The sequence below is a fragment of the Bactrocera neohumeralis genome, unplaced genomic scaffold (assembly GCF_024586455.1).
Source record: "Bactrocera neohumeralis isolate Rockhampton unplaced genomic scaffold, APGP_CSIRO_Bneo_wtdbg2-racon-allhic-juicebox.fasta_v2 cluster11, whole genome shotgun sequence".
NCBI lineage: Eukaryota > Metazoa > Arthropoda > Insecta > Diptera > Tephritidae > Bactrocera > Bactrocera neohumeralis.
In genome coordinates, this window is record NW_026089624.1 from 20549495 (window position 1) to 20570825 (window position 21331).

Genomic DNA, 21331 nt, shown 5'->3' on the forward strand with positions numbered 1-21331 from the left:
AAATGGTAGATATTTCAACTGCGATTATAGTTTTAAATATATCTCCTATGGACAATGTTTCTGTAGATCTAGCAGGGCCACTATTCTGTCGCATAATAATGTGAGAAGCAGTTTGTCGAATTTCAGGCGGCTTCTTACACCAAACAGTTTTGTTTTTCGCAACGTATTCATCGGCATTTTCTGTATCCGCTTCTTCCCCTCTCGTCGATACACCTGCCACTGTGTCGTCTGCTTCACTCTCTTCTGACTCACTGGTCATCTCCCCCTCTCCCCGTTCGGACGTCTCGCGTGCAGCTCCGAGCTCTTATCTTCTTCTCCAGATGGTTAATAATGTCGATTCTAACGCAAAGCCGCTCTATGCTCATCGACGCAGTCGACTTTCCGTGCCATTTCTCATAAACTGTTCACTTCTCACTGATTCACAGTTTCCTATTCTTCGATACTACCACAACTACAAACATTTCGAACACGCGTCGACATGTAAAGATGAAAACTGACCGCATCCCACCCGCAGAGCGCGGGAAATCCTTATCCTGATTTCTCTTCCAGATAAATAAAATGGGCGACAAGAGTCAAACACAGCTAAAATATTCTCTTAAGAGAATTATTAAATTGTTTCTTCAGAATTTCGTTCACTTCCAGACTTCGAAAGTATTGTATTATAGTGGTGGGTACCCGGTTACCCTGGGTGCTCATTAACGTCGCTAAAACTGGGTGCTCACATAAGGGTTAAGGCAAGCTGTGGTTAGCTAAATCGATTTAAAAAGCGACACGATATCACATTTAAAAAAATATGCGACGAAAGTTGAGTGATCTGATAAAAGATTACGAACCTACGAATATATTTAATGCTGATGAAACTGGGTTGTTTTATAAATGTTTGCCAGACCGGACCTATTGCTTTAAAAATGAAAAATGTCATGGGTAAAGATCGAGTGGCCATTTTATTTGCTGTAAACATGGATGGAGGATGGGGTCATGTGTAGAAGTTCACGCAAGTGAGGAAAGTTCTCTGATCGCCATTCACTTGGGAGTGGCCAGAAACGATTCTTTTACATATGACTCAAGCAGCTCACGACTTTTGGTCTTTGACCAAGTATCCTCTGGGTAGCCTCAGAACATCCGTTCAAAGGAGAGCTAAAGTGAGAAGGCGAAACATCCCCTGCATAGGGTTGTGCGCTGGGTTTGGGACCCGCCACGTAAAAAAGCCTACCCAATGAAAAACGACAAACAGCCTCGGATGAGAAACCCCTCTTTTGATGACGACCATGGCAAACGAAATAAGGACAACGATATTAGGGCATGCACCTGGAATGTCCCTTAATTGGGAAGGTGCCGCTGCCCAGCTGGTTGATGTCCTCGTGAAAATAAAGGCTGACATCACCGCCGTCCACGAAATGCGATGGACGGGACAAGGACAGAGACAAGTAGGTCCTTGTGACATTTACTACAGTGGCCATATAAAGGAGCGCAAGTTTGGTGTGGGATTCGTGGTGGGAGAAAGACTCCGTCGCCGAGTACTATCATTCACTCCGGTGAATGAACGTCTAGCCACAATCCGCATCAAAGCGAGGTTCTTCAACATATTGCTGATTTGCGCCCACGCTCCGACGGAAGAGAAGGACGATGTGACCAAAGATGCCTTCTATGAGCGCTTGGAACGCGCTTATGAGAGCTGCCCCCGCCACGATGTCGAAATCGTGCTTGGCAACTTTAACACCAGGGTGAGCGGGTGAGCACAGAAAGTATCTTTGGCACTACGGTCGGTAAATTCAGCCTCCACGACGAAACATCCCCAAATGGGTTGGGGCTGATTGACTTCGCCGGGGCCCGAAATATGGTTATCTGTCGTACTAGATTCCAGCACAAAAAAATTCATTAAGCTACCTGGCTGTCTCCGGATCGAAAAACGACCAACCAGATCGATCATGTTGTGATAGACGGAAAACACGTCTCCAGTGTTTTAAATGTGCGTGCGCTCCGAGGTCCTAACATCGACTCGGACCACTATCTTGTTGCAGCTAAGATTCGCACCCGCCTCTGTGCAGCAAAAAACGCACGCCAACAAACACAAGGAAGGTTCGACGTCGAAAAGCTGCAATCACAACGGACTGCCGAACGATTTTCTACTCGGCTTGCACTCCTGCTCTCTGAGAGCACTCATCAACAACTCGGTATAAGGGAACTGTGGGACGGCATTTCAAACTCCTTACGTACAGCTGCATCCGAAACCCTTGGTTTTCGGAAAGTGCAAAAGAACAACTGGTACGACGAGGAGTGCCGCGCCGCAGCGGAGAGAAAACAGGCTGCCTACCTCGCAACGTTACGATCGACCACAACACGTGCGGGATGGGATAGATACCGAGAATTGAAGAGGGAAGCGAGACGCATCTGCAGACAGAAAAAGAAAGAGGCCGAAATGCGTGAGTATGAAGAGCTTGATAAGCTGGCCGACAGGGGTAATGCTCGAAAATTCTACGAAAACATGTGGCGGCTTTCAGAAGGTTTCAAGACCGGAGCATACTCTTGTAGAACCCCCGACCGATGCCCAGAGCATACTTAAATTATGGAGGGAACACTTCTCCATCCTGCTGAATGGCAGAGAATGCACAACGCCAGGCGAAGACGTCCCATTGCCCGACCATGAAGAAGTTCGAATAGCAATTACCCGCCTGAAGAACAACAAAGCGGCGGGGCCGATGGACTGCCTGCCGAGCTATTCAAACACGGCGGCGAAGAACTGATAAGGAGCATGCATCAGCTTCTTTGTAAAATATGGTCGGACGAAAGCATGCCCAACGATTGGAATTTAAGTGTGCTATGACCAATCCATAAAAAAGGAGACCCCACAATCTGCGCCAACTACCGTGGGATTAGCCTCCTCAACATCGCATATAAGGTTCTATCGAGCGTATTGTGCGAAAGATTAAAGCCCACCGTCAGCAAACTGATTGGACCTTATCAGTGCGGCTTTAGACCTGGAAGATCAACAACCGACCAGATATTAACCATGCGCCAATCTTGGAAAAGACCTGTGAAAGGAGAATCGACACACACCACCTCTTCGTCGATTTCAAAGCTGCTTTGGACAGCGCGAAAAGGAACTGCCTCTGTCAGTAGGCAATTGAAAAGTAAAGTCCTCTCTCGACGAACAAAAGCCAAACTCTATAAGTCACGCATAATTCCCGTCCTGCTATATGGTGCAGAGGCTTGGACGATGTCAACAACTGATGAGTCGACGTTGCGAGTTTTCGAGAGAAAAGTTCTGCGAAAGATTTATGGTCCTTTGCGCATTGGCCACGGCGAATATCGCATTCGATGGAACGATGAGCTGTACGACGACATTGACATAGTTCAGCGAATTAAAAGACAGCGGCTACGCTGGCTAGGTCATGTTGTCCGAATGGACGAAAACACTCCAGCTCTGAAAGTATTCGACGCTGTACCCGCCGGGGGAAGCAGAGGAAGAGGAAGACCTCCACTCCGTTGGAAGGACCAAGTGGAGAAGGACCTGGCTACGCTTGGAATATCCAATTGGCGCCACGTAGCGAAAAGGAGAAACGACTGGCGCGCTGTTGTTAACTCGGCTATAATCGCGTAAGCGGTGTCTACGCCAATTAAGAAGAAGAAACATGGATGGCACTGAAAAACTTAAGCATCTATCAATCGGAAAGTCTGCAAAGCTAAGGTGCTTAAAAAATATATGTAGCTTTCCAGTGCATTACCGGCACAATACGAAGGCGTGGATGACAACAACATTACTTAACGAATGGCTTCAATTGTTAAATGACTCCATGGCTGCCGACAATCGAATGATATGCTTTTCATAGATAATTGTACGGCGCATAATGGCTTCCCTCATCTTAGCCACTTAAAAATTGAGTTTTTGCCACCCAACACTACGCCTAAGCTGCAACCCCTAGACATGGATATATAAAAGATTTTAAGTCATTATACCGTAAGGAAATGGTAATAAAACTGGTTAATAGCATTGATGAACAGAAAAAATTCAATTGCACAATATTTACAGCTATGCAAATTGCTTATAAAGCTTTGAAAAATATTAGCACACTGTGTATACAAAACTGCTTCCGTGCTTGCGGTTTCATTAAAACATTAAATAATAATTTATAGGAATATAGTCAATCGAACATTGACCTTGGGGAACTATTTCTTTGAGCTTTGAAAATGCTATCACTTTCGATGAACACGTAAATGTTGACATTGACGTTGCAGTAGCCGGTATTTTGACAGATAACGATATTTTGGAAGAAGTTTCGCCTAACAATAATGAAAGTTATGAAGATGATAACGTCGAAGAAGAAGAAATTTTAACAAACTGACAAGTCATAGCGTTAATACCACAATTAAGACGTTATTTTTCAACCCATGATGTCCCAAATAATGTCTTCGACAACCTAAAATGTTTAGAAAACTCAGTAGAAAAAATAAGAGAGAAAAATATGAAGCAATCCCAAATTACTTTAAAACTTTAATTTTTGTTATTTTACTTTTATGTTTCTAATCAATAGGCTTATTTTTTTGTTATTATAATTTTATGTTACTGTGTAATTCGTACTTATGTTGATTTGTTGGGTCCAACAATAAAGAAATATGTAAACAATATCTATAAAAAACCGCCGTTAATTCGAATTTTTCTTTGTTGAGCCTCGTTAAATGGAAATCTCGGTAAGTCGAAGTCCCGCGTAATTCGTAAAAAATGTGATCCACGTGACATTACGAATTATCGCGACTCGACTGTACATAAATGTTAAACACCTTCATAGATATAAAAATGCAATTTTACAAATTTTATTTATTTCATGCCAACTGTCTCTGTCACGACATGGAGGTTCAAATAAATATCCCTTCAAAAAATATTGAAACTCAAGTGTGTTATTCCTTTTCTTCAACATTTGACATATACAGAATTTTTTCCAATTCTGACACTAAAATTTTCAACTGCCAAATGTCAAAGCTCAGTCGTTTTGACGTTTAGCATTTGAAAAATAGGGGTGGCCGGATTGAAATCCTACCAAAAAAATATATAAATGGAGGGATTTGTTGTCGTGTTGAAGACCAATAATAAAAAGTGTGTAAGGAAAAAACGGAAATTTAAATGTACTCGATGAAACGTTTTGTAATGTGATGCCTCATAGTATTCATTTTCAATGGAAAATTATTAAAACATTTATTAATTGAGGGCTAACAAGCTGTATCGCTTTTATTAAGTATTGAAAATTCAGAAGTAAATTTTTTTCAATGTATCATAAAATGATTTAAATAGTTTCTCTATATATTAAATTACCACTAAATGTTAATTTTTAATGTTAAAGGCACACCCTCAAATTATTGTTTTGTCCGATCTGGCTATAATGGAAAATGTTATAAAAAACGCATACTTTGAGGCGCTCTCACACTGGAATAAGTTGGCATTCCTTTTATCCCTGATTACAACGACAAAGAACGATTGTTTCCATGTCGTTACTATACTCGTTAGAAAATGGGCAATTCCAATTTATTTTCGATAAATGTCGATAACGTCAACTGGAATACAAGATAAACGCTCTTATTTCGCTTTACGCGTACAGGGAATAGTAGAAATATTGCCCTGATTTCATTCATTTTAGGCAAGAGGATACATATGTAAAAAATGATTACTTCTGAATTTTGATAAAATGGATACGGTACATTGTTAATCGAAAGTTCGAAAATATTTTTATTATCTGTATATTTTGGCACAAGGGCATCATAAAAATATTCTCCTCGATTTTCAATAATAGGTCTCGCAGATTGACCGATTGCTTCACTTTTTGGGCGTAAGACAAAAGAACTTGAGGGCACTATTTGCGTAAAGTTTTATTCCGAAAACTTTATTTATAATATGTTTGAATAATTTCACATACCAAATTTGGTTGAAATTATTCAAGCAGTTCCTGATTTATAGGTCCCACCACTAAGGACTAAATTATGATATAAAAGTGTAATTTGACACAGTAGCAAGGGGCACTTGTGGGCGAAAAAACAGTGGCCCCGCCCTATAATAAGTTTAATGTACATACATATCTCCTAAGCTACTGAAGCGAAATAACCCCCTCTCTCTCCTCATAACGGTACTGTTAACAATTACGAAAAGCGCAATAAATATATAATTAATTATGTCAGACACTTTAAATTGTACTTCCGAGATCTAATGAGAGCTCTTTATGGGAGTCGGTGTGAAAATTGGACGATGGGCATGGGACCGCCCAATTTTTTGTGAAATCACATACTTCGAAACACGACCGATCGATTTTAGTATTTAGCATTCTTTTCATATTCATATGCCACAGTGTAAAAATGGCCCAAATTACACCACTCGTATTTTCTATATAACACGATTTCAAATTCCGTTTGATTCTTTTACCTTGCAGAACACAAATTACGAAGTAATTAACATAATGGGATACAATTTTGCACTAATAATTCCTTTAAAGGTAGCACATGACTAAAAATTGTCCAAATCCAATCAAAACTGTTCAAGGCCCTAGGTACAGATTATGTGCACCCCAGTATCTATAGTTGACTTCTGACCGAAAATATCAGTCGATGTGTGAGATATACAATTGAAATTCAGACAGAATCCTATTCTGACAATATGAAATCAAAAATGGGTTGAATCGGGTCAATACTTCTCTGAGCCCCCATATAACTAAAATTTTCGAACTCCAGGTGACTTTATACTCCATATATCGGCCAATATTTGAATTATCTCAATGAAAACTACAGAAGATGATTTACTCATGACAGAGTATCTTCGTGTCTAAAAGAAATAAAATTGGACGAAAACTTGACCTAGCTCCCATATAATTAATACCAGGATTTTTGAACCTCCGACTGACTTTACTCCATATGTTTGGTGATTGTATGTAAGGTACCTTAAGGGGGGAGCCTGCTTTAGACGCTTCAAAAAACCGATTTTTTTAAGGATTTTTTTGGGAGGGAAAGCAATAAGTGATTAAAACAAATTTCTAGGGTCTACAACCTTGCTTCCGCCGTTTTCCAACAGATGTCTCTAGGGTCAAGCACTGGTCGATTAAATCGTTTTATATCGATCTTGGACATTTGTGTCAACATTAACCCAACAAAATATTTTTAGAGATCTGTTTGCATCCCAAACTTATTCTCCACTGAAAATGTCACTTTTTGAGCCGAATTCTCGACATTTGCGGAAAAATTTTGCTTTTCTTTTTTAATTCCAAGAAAAGTGCGGCTGAGGACCCATCCACGCTTTACTTAGGCTGACACATACATAGATAATACTATTACTCTACTATTACCATCTATATGATTTCTATTAGGTATTAAAAAAAACGGCGGAAGCACACAAATTTTTTGGATACGAAATCTTTAATATTCTGCCTTTGGGAAGCATTTGCCCGATACATGTCGCTTGTGCATTTGTCGGACGGCGGGCAGGATGCAGGTCGCAATTTCTATCGGAAACTTTGCCTTTTCTTATTTTTTTTTAGTTTAAATAGAAGATAATGTAATCCCAAACATAATAAACTTTGCGCCAATTCCATACGACGTTTAGTTTTTTTTCTATCCTGCCCGCCAATTTAAAAAAAATCGTAAAAATGAAAAACCGAGAAATCGCGCGTCAAAGTTTTCGCTTTCTGCCCAATCGCTCATATATCTGCTAGACGCTCGGTCACTATTTTCCTTCTAGCTTCGAAATTATTTCAAATTCCCATCTAAAACTTTTGAAACATATTCTTAGATTATTTTTAAAGAGATTTAATAATATATATAATGCCGATACTAACCCAAGTCCCATATACTGAATACGATGATTTGCGTTTTTTTAACAAACCTTATGCCGAATATGTGGATATGTTATATATAATATATGTACTACTGTGATCAAATTGAAAGGTGAATTTTGTTCATTTCGTTTCCTTCAAAGTAATTCCCTCCCGCTGCAATACACTTATGCGAATTTTCCAGTCATCATAGCACCACTTGGAAAAATCCTCAGTGTCCTCGGAGTGGTCATGTGAATTTGCTGAATAGCCAGAAGTTACACGAAGGTAAATCAGGCGAATGCGGTGGTTGCGGCACGATATTAGTTCAAAATATGGTGAAATGATCACGAATACCCAATGCAGTATGAGATGATGCATTATCGCACTTCTTTGTTCAATAAATTCAGACATAGTAAAAATCGAAGAATTCACTTTTAGAGCCTCACAAACGCGACGTATATCTCAAATACTAATGAATATTTTGACGTGATATTTAGCATAGATGTTACTAACAGTACTACTAACCAGTGTTTAAAAAACTGCAGTCGAATTAGCAGAAGTCGCAATATTGTTGCTATTCGCTACTTCAACTGCGAGCGATATCAGAAAGTATGCAAGTGCTTTTGCTTCTGCTTCTGAAAAAACCAGAAGTCGCATGCTTCGACTGTCGCAAAAATCAAACAGCTACGAAAATCAGAAATCAGCATAAGTCGCCGTTATTCGTTTTTCTGCTTTCTGCTTTGCTGTAGCTTTCGATCGTATCCAAAAGTGCCGCAGCAGCTATCGACAATTTTCGACAGTCGTCGGCAGTCACAGTCGCGAAAAGTAATGCATTCGACTTTTTGCTACTTTTGATTTTTGTCGCTGTTGCTTTCGATCAGCAGCGTAAGTCGAAAAAAGCAAGAAGCGTCAGATTCGTGGAAGTCGGCCGTTGCGACCGTTTTTGATTAGCTGCGACTTTAAAGAAATGTTTGGCAATTACTTATAGTGTACTTGAATTTTTTTATTATGTTGTTCATTTTCAACTTTTTTTTTTATTAAGTTTACAAAAATAAAAAAAATAATATTAAATTCGTTGGAATAAATAATATAAAAACATAACAGTAAATGAATTTTTCATTGCTTTCATTACATACATTGCTCATTTTTTTGATTATTCATTACAAAGTTCCTCTTGTTCAAAAAGTGGCAACGTATCAATGGCCATGTCCAGAAAGCTAGCGTACATATATTGCATATTGCTAAACCCTCAGCTGCTTTATTTTCAAAATATTTCCACGCTGCACTTGGCGCCATAGCTGAACACGTGTGAGTCTAGCAGCGTTCTAATTGGAAGTAAAAGCAAAAGAGAAAAAAGAACAAGACGGCGACTGCTGGTGACTTCCACGAATCGGACGCTTCTTGCTTTTTTCGACTTACGCTGCTGATCGAAAGCAACAGCGACAAAATCAAAAGTAGCAAAAAGTCGAATGCATTACTTTTCGCGACTGTGACTGCCGACGACTGTCGAAAATTGTCGATAGCTGCTGCGGCAACTTATGGATACGATCGAAAGCTACAGCAAAGCAGAAAGCAAAAAACGAAAAACGGCGACTTATGCTGATTTCTGATTTTTCGTAGCTGTTTGATTTTGTCTATGCTTCGACTGCGACTTCTGATTTTTTCAGAAGCAGTAGCAGAAGCAAAATCATATGAACTGAAACTTGCCGCAGTTTTTTAAACGCTGCTACTAACTTACAGAAAAAACGAAAAACTCGCAAAGTGTAAATTAAAAATTCACCTTTCAATTTGATCCCAGTAGTATATATAAAATTGCTTAGATTCTGATTTTCTGGTTGACGTTTTACATCTTAAGGTATTTGCCTGTTTTTATTGTTTTTTTTATAAACATTTTCAAATTCAAGCTTAGGTCTTTCCGATGAATAATACTATTGGTTCAGCTGAAAAAGATTCGTTGGTTTTCCTAATTTTGAGGAGAAGCCGTGGAAGCCTTTGGTTGCCTTATATTGTTGTAAAGGCAGGAGTCTGTCACCAAAAGTTGTGCTTTTTTTTACGAAATCGTAGTCAAGCCAATACTGTGTTATGGTGTATTTGTCTGGTGGTGGCGCTCGATAAAGTCACATTGGCTAAACAGCTGAACTTGTTCAACAAGCGCACTTATAGTACATCACCAACAACGGCGTTAAGTGCCACCTTTCTACATATAGCACCCGTCGACATAGCTAGCTTTGCTGCGAAAGTTGCTATTCGACTCCAGGAAACTGGACACATTAGGGTCCCAGAAAGGGAATTTCCGAAATCTTCTTTCACCACGATTGTATTGCTGATAAGTTGTACCACCGCTCAGCGGAACCAACTGTAAGCGGCATTTCCTCCGCGCACATACCTCCGGGAGCTATGTGGGTGAGGCGGAGTCTCTGGAGAAGAGGCGCAGTAAATGTTTTTATGAATGAGGGCTGAGAGGAAGTCTTCTGTCGGGAGCTCCCAATCAACTCTTGGTTCATATAGCCAGACCACTGTAGTGGTTTTCAAGCCGAAGTGGGTAGAAGTGCGGCTTCATTTAAAGATGTATCCTTTCACTCCCATAGCGGATATACTATACAGACTTTGAGCTAATCAAGTAGTTCATGAGCCCACCAACAGTACCACCAAGCTACTTCAATATAAAACTTTTCTGTGTAAATGGCCACAGTGGAATCGTTGGAAATTTTAAAGTTGATGAGCTTGCAAGAAAAGGCGCGAAACTTGTCAAAGTGGATCATCCAGATACTTCCTCTTCCACTATCCACCTATCGCCAGACTACGTTTAAAGCATGACGCTTGCCATACTTTTTACGAGCCCGACGAATTGACTGGAATAAATATTAAAGGCCTCAATAAATTTGTGGGAGGCTCTAGACGTTTCGTCGATATGCGACGGGCCGTGGGCATCACAACGGACAAGTATCTTAGAGCATCTTTGAACAGTTTTTATATCAATTCGCAATTCATAATTGTTTATCTGTTGTATCTTTACAATTGTACGACTTTTAATGACAATTTTGGACTTTTCACCTAAAGACTTCCCGTTTGTACGATGCTGTACCACCAAATTTCTTTGATCTGAGGTTAGCGATATTTATATACTTACTTACTTTAACTAATTTTTGACAGTATGTTTGTATACATTTTTCTTTGAACTTAAGTATTTTGTGCATTTTGCTTTTGTATTAACGGCATAATGTGTAGTAACAAATTGCAACGTTATCAATAGTTATAAAAAAAAACATTTATAAGAATTTAAATCTTACAATAAATTAATGGTTTGAGGCGTAAACTTCAGTTATAACTTTTGATGTTGACTGTACAATACATTATTATTAAATAAATACGGAAAAGTTATTGCTGGTGTAAAAATCTGGGTACTGAGATTTGAACTGGAGGTCAAAATTTGGAAATGATTGGTAAAAATTTGGGAACAATTTAGTATGACGAAGTGATGGAAAGAAATGTTGTGAAATGCTGAATTTAAACTTGTCAACTGATATGTACATATAATAATTACTCAAAGGATCAAGCTTAAAACGGCACAGTGGCAAGTTAGTAAACATAGAACATAGTTGAGTTAAAATACCATAATATACGACGATTTACAGAAGGTTTTGGAAGTAAACTTCATTTCTATATCGATTTCTAAGCACGATGTATAAAAATAAAAGCATATCTTAGCTATACTCAAACATATTCATATTTTGAAATGTTACTATTAAGTAGACTAAATAATATTAAATTCTGCGTATGTGAACAGGATACCGGCACGGGTGGCTGAAAATAAAAATAACGTGATTTTTATCTTCTAAAAGTCGCCGTTTCTAATCATAAATGACAAATTGAAAGAATAACGAGTGAAATTATTCACTGTCTGCTAAAGGTTAATAAATGAAATGGAGTGAAAGGCGAACTCGAAGAAATGTCAGTGATTGTGGCATTTAAGCATCAGCAACTAGTAACGACTCATTTTATCTGAGTAGAGAAGAGTCACGTCGAGCAGGGCAGAGCGAAAAGACAGCAAAGTTTGTGAATAGTACGATTTAATCTATTAAGTGATATTTGTATTTTTGTTAACGTGTGTACGGGAATCTACACCTATATTCATTATTTACATACACACCTTTTTGATATGTTTACATGGTGCTGCTGCTACAGCGGTTTCTTAAAAGGATAATGCAACTTTTTTTGGAAATTTTATTTCTAAAAAACAATTAACCAATGTGAATCATAACAGATGGTTGCTATCCTAATGTTCTCGCATAAAATAAGTTTTTGTGTGTTTTTAAATAGGTTGAAAAGTATTCATAATATATAGTCTATGTGCATTAACATCGCCATAAGTATTTAAACAGTAAGAATGTTGAAATGATTGATATTTTATATGCAATAAACCAAACCTAATCGCTTTGAAGATTTCAAGGACTATTTCAATGCATATATAGTGAGTGAAAAAAGTGGCAAATGAACAACGGTCATGCGCCTAAAAAAGGATACAATCATTCATGTTGTTTATTAGCACATATTTCATTGAAAGCAACTTTAGTTGTTACAAAAAAAGTTAACCATGCACATTTAGGGTAGAGGTACCAAGTGTTCTTGCAGTTTTATAGTTAAAATCTCTGACTAAATATGCAGTTCCGTCCTAAAAATTTAAGTTCAAAGACATTAATTTATGAGCAGTTTTTTTTAGGTTAGCCTAACAAGCAGTGGTATTTTTTCTAGCTTCAAACGAGCTCTAAATCGCCCTTGACCTGAACAACTCAGCTTAATTTTAAGTTTTCACTAAAAGCTTTTGTCAGAGCCTTATTTATAAATATCTTTTATTTATTACACAAATGTATGTACATTACAAATTTATTCACTTGCTAAAGAGATTTTTTCAAATCCTTGGTTGCTTGCTTGTACAAAAGTTATAGGTTTTATTGTCTTTAGTGAAATAAACTAGGTTTAAACTGCCTTACTACCAGTTCAACTGGTCAGCTCACTATCTTTTCAAAAAAGTATTTGTTTATTTTCCAGACCTGAAGTATAAGTTGCAAACATGCATTACATTTCAGGTTATCTGACTATTTAATTCAAAGTACGCTTTCTAAAATATTTAAGCTTACAGGTTTTGAGATATCTAGAATAAATACAGTGTTCAAGAATAGAATTATAGTTCCGTAATTAAAACCCAAAAAAAAATCGGTGCAAGCGAAGATAGAATACCCTTCAAATACCAAAAAATGAAGCCAAATTTCATGAAGATATCTTGTCAAATTAAAAAGTTACCATAGAACAATTACATTCAGTTTGTATGACAGCTATATGAAATAGGGGCTCGATCTGGATAATTCCTTTAGATATTTCATCATCAGTTTATATGTCTATATGCAGTTCAATTTGTCTAAATTTGCCTTCGACAGTAATGTTCTTAATGAAGATATGCTGTCAAATAAAAAAGTTTTTCATAACAGATCTTAGGTCTGAGCATTCAGTTTTTATGGCAGCTATACAGTACCTGTCCAATAAATTACGAACGAACAAAAAAATTCTCCGGAGTTCTAACTTTAATCATTAATAAAAACATAAATATTTGGCGTATTTAAAAAAGAAAATATTTTTTATATGCTATATACAGTAAACTTAAATTATCATATTTTTGTATTGAATCATATTCAATATTATTATACTATATTAAAAATATTACATTTTTGTTTTCGTTCGTAATTTATTGGACAAGTACTGTATGATAGAGCAGTCCGGTCTTCAACATATCTTCAGATATTGTAGCGTTCCTTTGGACAATAGTCTCTGCAGTTTGTATGCCAGCTATTCTGAAAAATGATCAGTTTCATTGGGAAAAAGGCCGTGCGGAGATTTTTAGAGAAATATCTAAAAACTGAAGGCGACCTTGGCTAAATCGTCACGCTGATTATATATATACATACATACACTGTGATCAAATTGAAAGATGATTTTTTTTCATTTCATTTCCTCCAAAGTAATCCCCTCCCGCTGCAAAACACTTATGCCAACGAAATTTCCCGTCATCATAGCACTTGGAAAAATCTTCTTCGATTCAGCTTTTACATCCTCAATTGAATCAAAACGGTGTCCTAGGAGTGGTCATGTAAATTTGTTGAATAGCCAGAAGTTACACGAAGGTAAATCAGGCGAATGCGGTGGTTGCGGCACGATATTAGTGGAAAATATGGTGAAATGATCACGAATACCCAATGCAGTATGAGATGATGCATTATCGCACTTCTTTGTTCAATAAATTCAGACATAGTAAAAATCGAAGAATTCACTTTTAGAGCCTCACAAACGCGACGTATATTTCAAATACTAATGAATATTTTGACGTGAAATTTAGCACAGATGTCACTAGTACACCAACTTACAGAAAAAACGAAAAACTCGCAAAGTGTAAATTAAAAATTCACCTTTCAATTTGATCACAGTAGTATGTATATACTTGCCGACCTGGCAAAGTTTGTTTTGTCATAGTAAATTTTTGGAAAATATGTTACACTAAAAGTGTGTGAAAAATGTAATTATTATTGAAAGAGACATGAAGATGTAATATATGTTAAATTACAGTATTGATAGCTACCTATATGTATATCGAAAAATGTTCATATTTCTACTATTAACTATTTATATTAAAAATAAACAAAGATTAATCACTCAACGCAATGGGGTGTATACTTTTGTCGATCAGCCCGTTTTAGCGCATACCAACAAACTGTATGGTTTGCTCACGCGAGAATATGTCACGTAAAGTTTCCGTGGAAGAAGCATAATGTACCCAAATCCAAGTCACAAACATACAGAAACAGGCTTTGTGAGTTATTCATCGCCATAGGAAATACCAATCTAATTATTAATCAATAGGGGGATTCTTTTGCTCTTGCAAGATTGCACGATGACACAAAATGCAGAAATCCTACACCGAAATATGCAAGAGCACGTCAGCACCCATTGCAGAATCTAGTGATATAAGAACAGCTGGTTCGGTAAATTTATTGTGCATGACTATTATGCAAAACTTTTGTGAATGACTATTTCAACGAGTACTGTGAATAAATAAATAAGAAAAACAAAATAAATTGCGAAAAATTAACGAATTAATTTTTTAACAAGAAAACACGTTAACTTCGGCTGCACCGAAGCTAATATACCCTTCACATTTTGTGAAAATACCACGTTAAAAGCGAAAGTTTTCCATTTCCATACAAGCTCGTATCGTGTTTTTTTCAAAAAGCCGAATCTATTCCATAAAGGCACAAGTTGTATGCGATTAAAAGTTAAGGGTTCAGCATGTAGTAGCGGGACACTTTGGTAGTGTACACGATGCTCGCATGTTTCGTACTAGTGCTCTCTCCACTCAGGAAGGTTCACTTCCTTCTTCTTCTCAATGGCTGGCAGTAGATTCTGCTTATCCATTGCTGACCACCCGTTCGATCAAATTCACAACAAATGGACTATTCAAAGCGTAAAGCTTTCAACCTGCGGCAGATATCACGTGAGGATTGAACATTGCTTTGGGATTCTAAAAGAACTCTTTGGCAGCCTCAAAGAATTAAGAATACGTATTCAGGACGAAAAAAGTAATATTCTATGTTCCAGCTGGTTTATTGATTGCTGTATATTGCATAACATCTTACGAGATACTTCTAACGATATTGAATACGTAGACAATATACTATGTATGTAGTTGTCGATAGCGACGTAGAATCAAATGAATTTTTTCCACATGAGCCAAAGCAAATCTTTGTACACAATAATGTTTGATGATCAATAAAACGTTAATTAGCAATATACATATTAGGGTGTGTCATTCTGAGGCAACCTTTTTTTTCAACTGAAAAACAAGCTAAAAACTTTCGAAAATGTGAAAAAAAAGTCACTCAAAAGATGAGCTCTTAATATTAATATTAAGAGGTGCCTATTTCAAATTTTCTATTTTCCATATAAATTACATGGAAAGAAAATCTTTTTTTTTGTGGTGGTTATTGTGCGGAGGTTATTATATACGTATGTGCACGCGATGGCTGCCAGTAGGGATGGTAAACTCGATTCGGATTATACTCGAGAATCGAGTTTTCTCGTAAAATAATCGAATAGTAAATAATGTATAAAAAAATCATTTAGATTTTTTTTATACTCTTGCAACCAGTTGCTACAGAGTATAAGAGTTTTGTTCACCTAACGGTTGTACGTATCACCTTCAATTAATACAGTTGTAGATATAGGGTTATATACATACAAGTTTAAATGATCAGGATGACGAGAAAAGTTGAAATCCAGTTGACTGTCTGTCTGCCCGTCCGTCCGTCCGTACAAGCTGTAACTTGAGTAAAAATCCACAAATCGCCATTAACCGAAAACATGTAATGGCCACCCCCTCTAAAATGTTTAATGTACATATCTCCTAAACCACTAAAGCTATAACAATTGCTACGCTAGAATATTATAAGAACTCCTACCAACAGTGTGAATGAATGCCCATATAACGGCACCGTTCAAAACTCCTAAAAGCGCAATATGATCATAACTATTTACGCCAGAGACATTAAATTTTACCTCCGAGATGGTGTGAGAGGACTTTATGAGAGCTGGAGTGAAAATTGGACGATGGGCGTGACACCGTCCACTTTTTGGTGAAATACCATATCTCGGAACCCGACCGACCGTTTTCGACTAAATTTAGTACGTATAATTTTTATTACAGTGTGAAAATAGGCAGAATTGGACTACAACCACGCCTAATTCTCACAAAAGATACATTAAAACTCCATTTGATTTTTTCACTTTACAGTACACAAATTAGGAAATAAGTATTACTATGTAATAAACTTTTGCAGTAATAATTCCTTCAAAGTAGGACACCTTTCGACAAAAATTTTCCAAATCCACTCAAAACTGTTCAAGACCCTAGGTACCGAATATGTGGATTCCAATATCTATAATTGACTTTTGACTGAAAACATTGGTCAATGTGTGAGGTACATAATTGGAATTCAGGGATAATTCTTTTCTGACAATAGTAATTTTGTATGCCAAAAATTGGTCGAATCGTGCCAATAAATTGGGAGAACGTGTTTAAATCATGACAGTGTATCTTTGTGCCAAAAAAGGATAAATTTGATAAAATGACTTTCGTTTTGGTTGACGTTTTACATCTTAAGGTGTTTCCCTTGCTTTAATTATTGCAAGTTGCAAGAGTTCGGTTGCACCCGAACTTAGCCTTTCCTTACATGTTTTTTTTTTATAATTACTTATTACTTATACAAAAATATTTATGTATTTTAGTAATATTATTCTTCTTCTTCTTAATTGGCCTAGACACCGCTTACGCGATTATAGCCGAGTTAACAACAGCGCGCCAGTCGGCTCTTCTTTTCGGTACGTGGCGCCATTTGGATATTGCAATCGAAGCCAAGTCCTTCTCCACCTGGTCCTTCCAACGGGGCCTCCACTCCGTTCTTCTTCCTCTGCTTCCCCCGGCGGGTACTGCGCCGAATACTTTCAGAGCTGGAGTGTTTTCATCCATCCGGACAACATGACCTAGCCAGCGTAGCCGCTGTCTTTTAATTCGCTGAACTATGTCAATGTCGTCGTATATCTCGTACAGCTCATCGTTCCATCGAATGCGATATTCGCCGTGGCCAATGCGCAAGGGACCATACATATTTCGCAGAACCTTTCTCTCGAAAACTCGTAGCGTCGACTCATCGGTTGTTGTCATCGCCCAAGCCTCTGCACCATATAGCAGGACGGGAATTATGAGCGACTTATAGAGTTTGAGTTTGTTCGTCGAGAGAGGACTTTACTTTTCAATTGCCTACTCAGTCCGAAGTAGCACCTGTTTGCAAGAGCAATCCTGCGTTGGATTTCCAGGCTGACATTGTTGGTGGTGTTAATGCTGGTTCCTAAATAGACGAAACTATCTACAACTTCAAAGTTATGACTGTCAACAGTGACGTGGGAGCCAAGTCGCGAGTGCGACGACTGTTTGTTTGATGACAGGAGATATTTCGTTTTGCCCTCGTTCACTGCCAGACCCATTTTCTGTGCTTCCTTGTCCAGCCTGGAGAAAGCAGAACTAACGGCGCGGGTGTTGAGGCCGATGATATCAATATCATCGGCATACGCCAGTAGCTGTACACTCTTATAGAAGATGGTACCTTCTCTATTTAGTTCTGCAGCTCGAACTATTTTCTCCAGAAGCAGGTTGAAGAAGTCGCACGATAGGGAGTCGCCTTGTCTGAAACCTCGTTTGGTATCGAACGGCTCGGAGAGGTCCTTCCCGATCCTGACGGAGCTTTTGGTGTTACTCAACGTCAGTTTACACAGCCGTATTAGTTTTGCGGGGATACCAAATTCACACATCGCGGCATAAAGGCAGCTCCTTTTCGTGCTGTCGAAAGCAGCTTTGAAATCGACGAAGAGGTGGTGTGTGTCGGTTCTTCTTTCACGGGTCTTTTCCAAGATTTGGCGCATGGTGAATATCTGATCGGTTGTTGATTTTCCAGGTCTGAATCCACACTGATAAGGTCCAATCAGTTTGTTGACGGTGGGCTTTAATCTTTCACTCAATACGCTCGATAGAACCTTATATGCGATGTTGAGGAGGCTAAACCCATGGTAGTTGGCGCAGATTGTGGGGTCTCCTTTTTTATGGATTGGGCATAGCACACTTAAATTCCAATCGTTGGGCATGCTTTCGTCCGACCATATTTTACAAAGAAGCTGATGCGTGCTCCTTATCAGTTCTTCGCCGCCGTGTTTGAATAGCTCGGCCGGCAATCCGTCGGCCCCTGCCGCTTTGTTGTTCTTCAGGCGGGCGATTGCTATTCGAACTTCTTCCTGGTCGGGCAATGGAACGTCTGCTCCATCGTCATCGATTGGGGAATCGGGTTCGCCTTCTCCTGGCGTTGTGCGTTCACTGCCATTCAGCAGGCTGGAGAAGTGTTCCCTCCATAATTTAAGTATGCTCTGGGCATCGGTCACTATATCACTTACAAGATACTCTACAAGAGTATGCTCCGGTCTTGAAACCTTCTGTAAGCCGCCACATTTTTTTCGTAGAATTTTCGAGCATTACCCCTGTCGGCCAGCTTATCAAGCTCTTCGTACTCACGCATTTCAGCCTCTTTCTTTTTCAGATAGGACAGAGAATGATTGCATTAATTTGGTCATCACTGATGCATACTTGAGAACAATAATTTTCAAGTATAACTCACATACTAAAAGATTCGTTGTAAGTCTTGTTAGAAAAACGAAAATCATTTGATAAGGATACGAGCTTTGGGATAATTCGTATATGTAGTACTAACTGACCTCGCAGACGTTGTCCTGCGGGAAATTATGTGTTTTTAAATGAAAAGAAAGTTGAATTTATATTGTGTTGAAAATCATTTATTTGCGATTTTTCTACATTTTTCCCAATGTAACGCAGCTTGATAAACAACAATTTTGGTTTCTGTTTCTGTGCGTAAGTGTACAGTGAAGGTGGTTTTCCAACTCGTGAACGCGCCACGTATTTTTGGCCGGGTGAAAAACATAGCATTTCCAGATTTTTGCCGTACACTTCTAACGACTATCCTTGTGTCCTGTTGATAGTCAAGGCAAATGCAATTTTCCTCCAAGGAATTCGTAGAATCCAGCATTCGGCCCCTTGTCTTCGTCAGCTGCGTCACAATCAGTCGGGTTCCATTGCACAGTTTCGGCGCATGAAGATTGCGAAACATAATAAGAGATCCAATTTTGAGACGCAATTGATGCGGCGGCTTACTAAGCCTCTCCAAAGAATTTAGAAATTCAACTGTATAACTCACGGCTTCGTCTTCATTTTCAAGACGACCCATCGATTTGTATGAGCGCAAGCCTCTCGGAATTTGACTTTGAATCTTCCAGTTTAAGTCATTTGCATCAATATTTTTGGAAGCTAAAATTCCGCGTGCACTCAAACAATCGTAATTACGATAATTTGGCCAATGTTCGGATAAACATTCGTGAAAGAGTTTTTCTTTCGCTGAAGTGAATTGACAAAAGGCAGGAAGAATTGATATCAAACCACTGGTAGTATCAACCGAAATTTGCCCATTTCCAATCTTTAGCGAATACGATGTGAAATGTCTCGGGAATGTCATTTTTGTTCGTATCCCATAATTGACGCGGACTTGAAGGCTATTATGTCGAAATGATCATCGCGAAAAGTGTGCGAACTCCAGTGGCAAGCGAAGTAGCCATCGAATCGTCCATCGTTTGATTCCAGTGATTATCATGTTCCAGCAAGTATAATTGCTAGCATGCTTATCAAAAAGTTGCACACACAGTACGCAATTACTCCAATGAAGTTGAACCGCATACATTAATAACTAGCAATCGAAGGTAGGAGCAATTGTCGCGTTTCGAGTGGATTGTGTAAATTTGTCTCTATGCATTAGTTGAAAACGCACTTGGATGTACATCTACTGCTTGGCCTTGCCTTCTGCGATTAGAGCAATGTTCTCGCACTGACCCAAGTTGAGAAAAAACTCGTCAATGTAAATTTCGTTGTTGGCTGTGTTTCCGTTGGCTGTACTGTATACTCTGGGTTGAAATATGCCTTCTCCAAATGAACTGCGAAATGCACAACAGTCGGAAAACGTTCATGATTTGCAAAAGTAAATATTTTACAAAAGGCTTCATTGCAGTTCACGTATCGACCCATTTGATACTCGCTGATCTCATCTTGTTCAAGGCCAATAACCGCCATGTTGATTTCTTTGGTGATGTACTTGCAAACATACTTATTTCAACAATTTCACCAAACTGCAATATTCAACATTGATATGAGTTTTGAATGTGAATTAGACAATAATGGCGAATATGGTACGATCCATGCGTTGTTAACTTAGATATTCACTGCTCTAAATTGGATGCGAAATTTTCTGCCATTAAGGTCTGGTGAGTGACGCCGATACAGTGGATATCCATCATTTCCAATTTGCGTTTCCGAAAGAAAAGCACGTGGATAGTGTTCGTGCATTAATTGTCAGACAAACAAACCGAAGCGGGACCGTAAGGTCCATAAACCATATCGGTTTTCAGCACTTCGTATAATTCTGGATCTATCTCTGAATCAGGAATTTCAGCAGGAATGATTGCACCAAGTTGATCTGGTGTAACAACTATCCACCATCTACAGAATGTTTACGTGCGGGAAATCTCTTTTTTGCATACATACGTTACGATAAAGTCCATCAAACATTGTAGCTGTTGTTTGAAAAGCCGTGTTGTGACATTGTGACGATCTTGCTGATTGATCGCGACTCAATAATACCGTAATCTATGGCCGTTTTGCCTTGCAAACCGATATTAACGTGGCCTCTTCGTGGCATCGTCACAAATTTCAATCTGTAATTGACCATTTTGTATGAAACACACATAAAGTTTTCACTGAGTAATTTTCAAAAATTTACCTTTTAAGTAAGAAGAACCGAAGAAAAGAAAGCAACCGATTGAAATTGAACGATTTA

At 38.4% G+C, this 21331-nt stretch overlaps 1 protein-coding gene across 5 annotated transcripts in view; it reads left to right on the top strand.

Moving 5' to 3' along the window:
- The first annotated feature begins 11727 nt into the window (after positions 1-11727).
- Positions 11728-21331, top strand: part of LOC126766138 (43 kDa receptor-associated protein of the synapse homolog) — a 28061-nt gene continuing 18457 nt past the window's right edge. The window contains exon 1 of one of the 5 annotated variants that reach the window (XM_050484002.1): positions 11728-11896. Coding sequence is in view for 1 of the 5 variants with exons in the window: in XM_050484000.1 (XP_050339957.1) it covers positions 12248-12258 (11 nt within the window). In the remaining 4 variants the exon portion in view is untranslated. The other 4 variants (XM_050484001.1, XM_050484003.1, XM_050484004.1 and 1 more) reach the window with 4 other exon arrangements.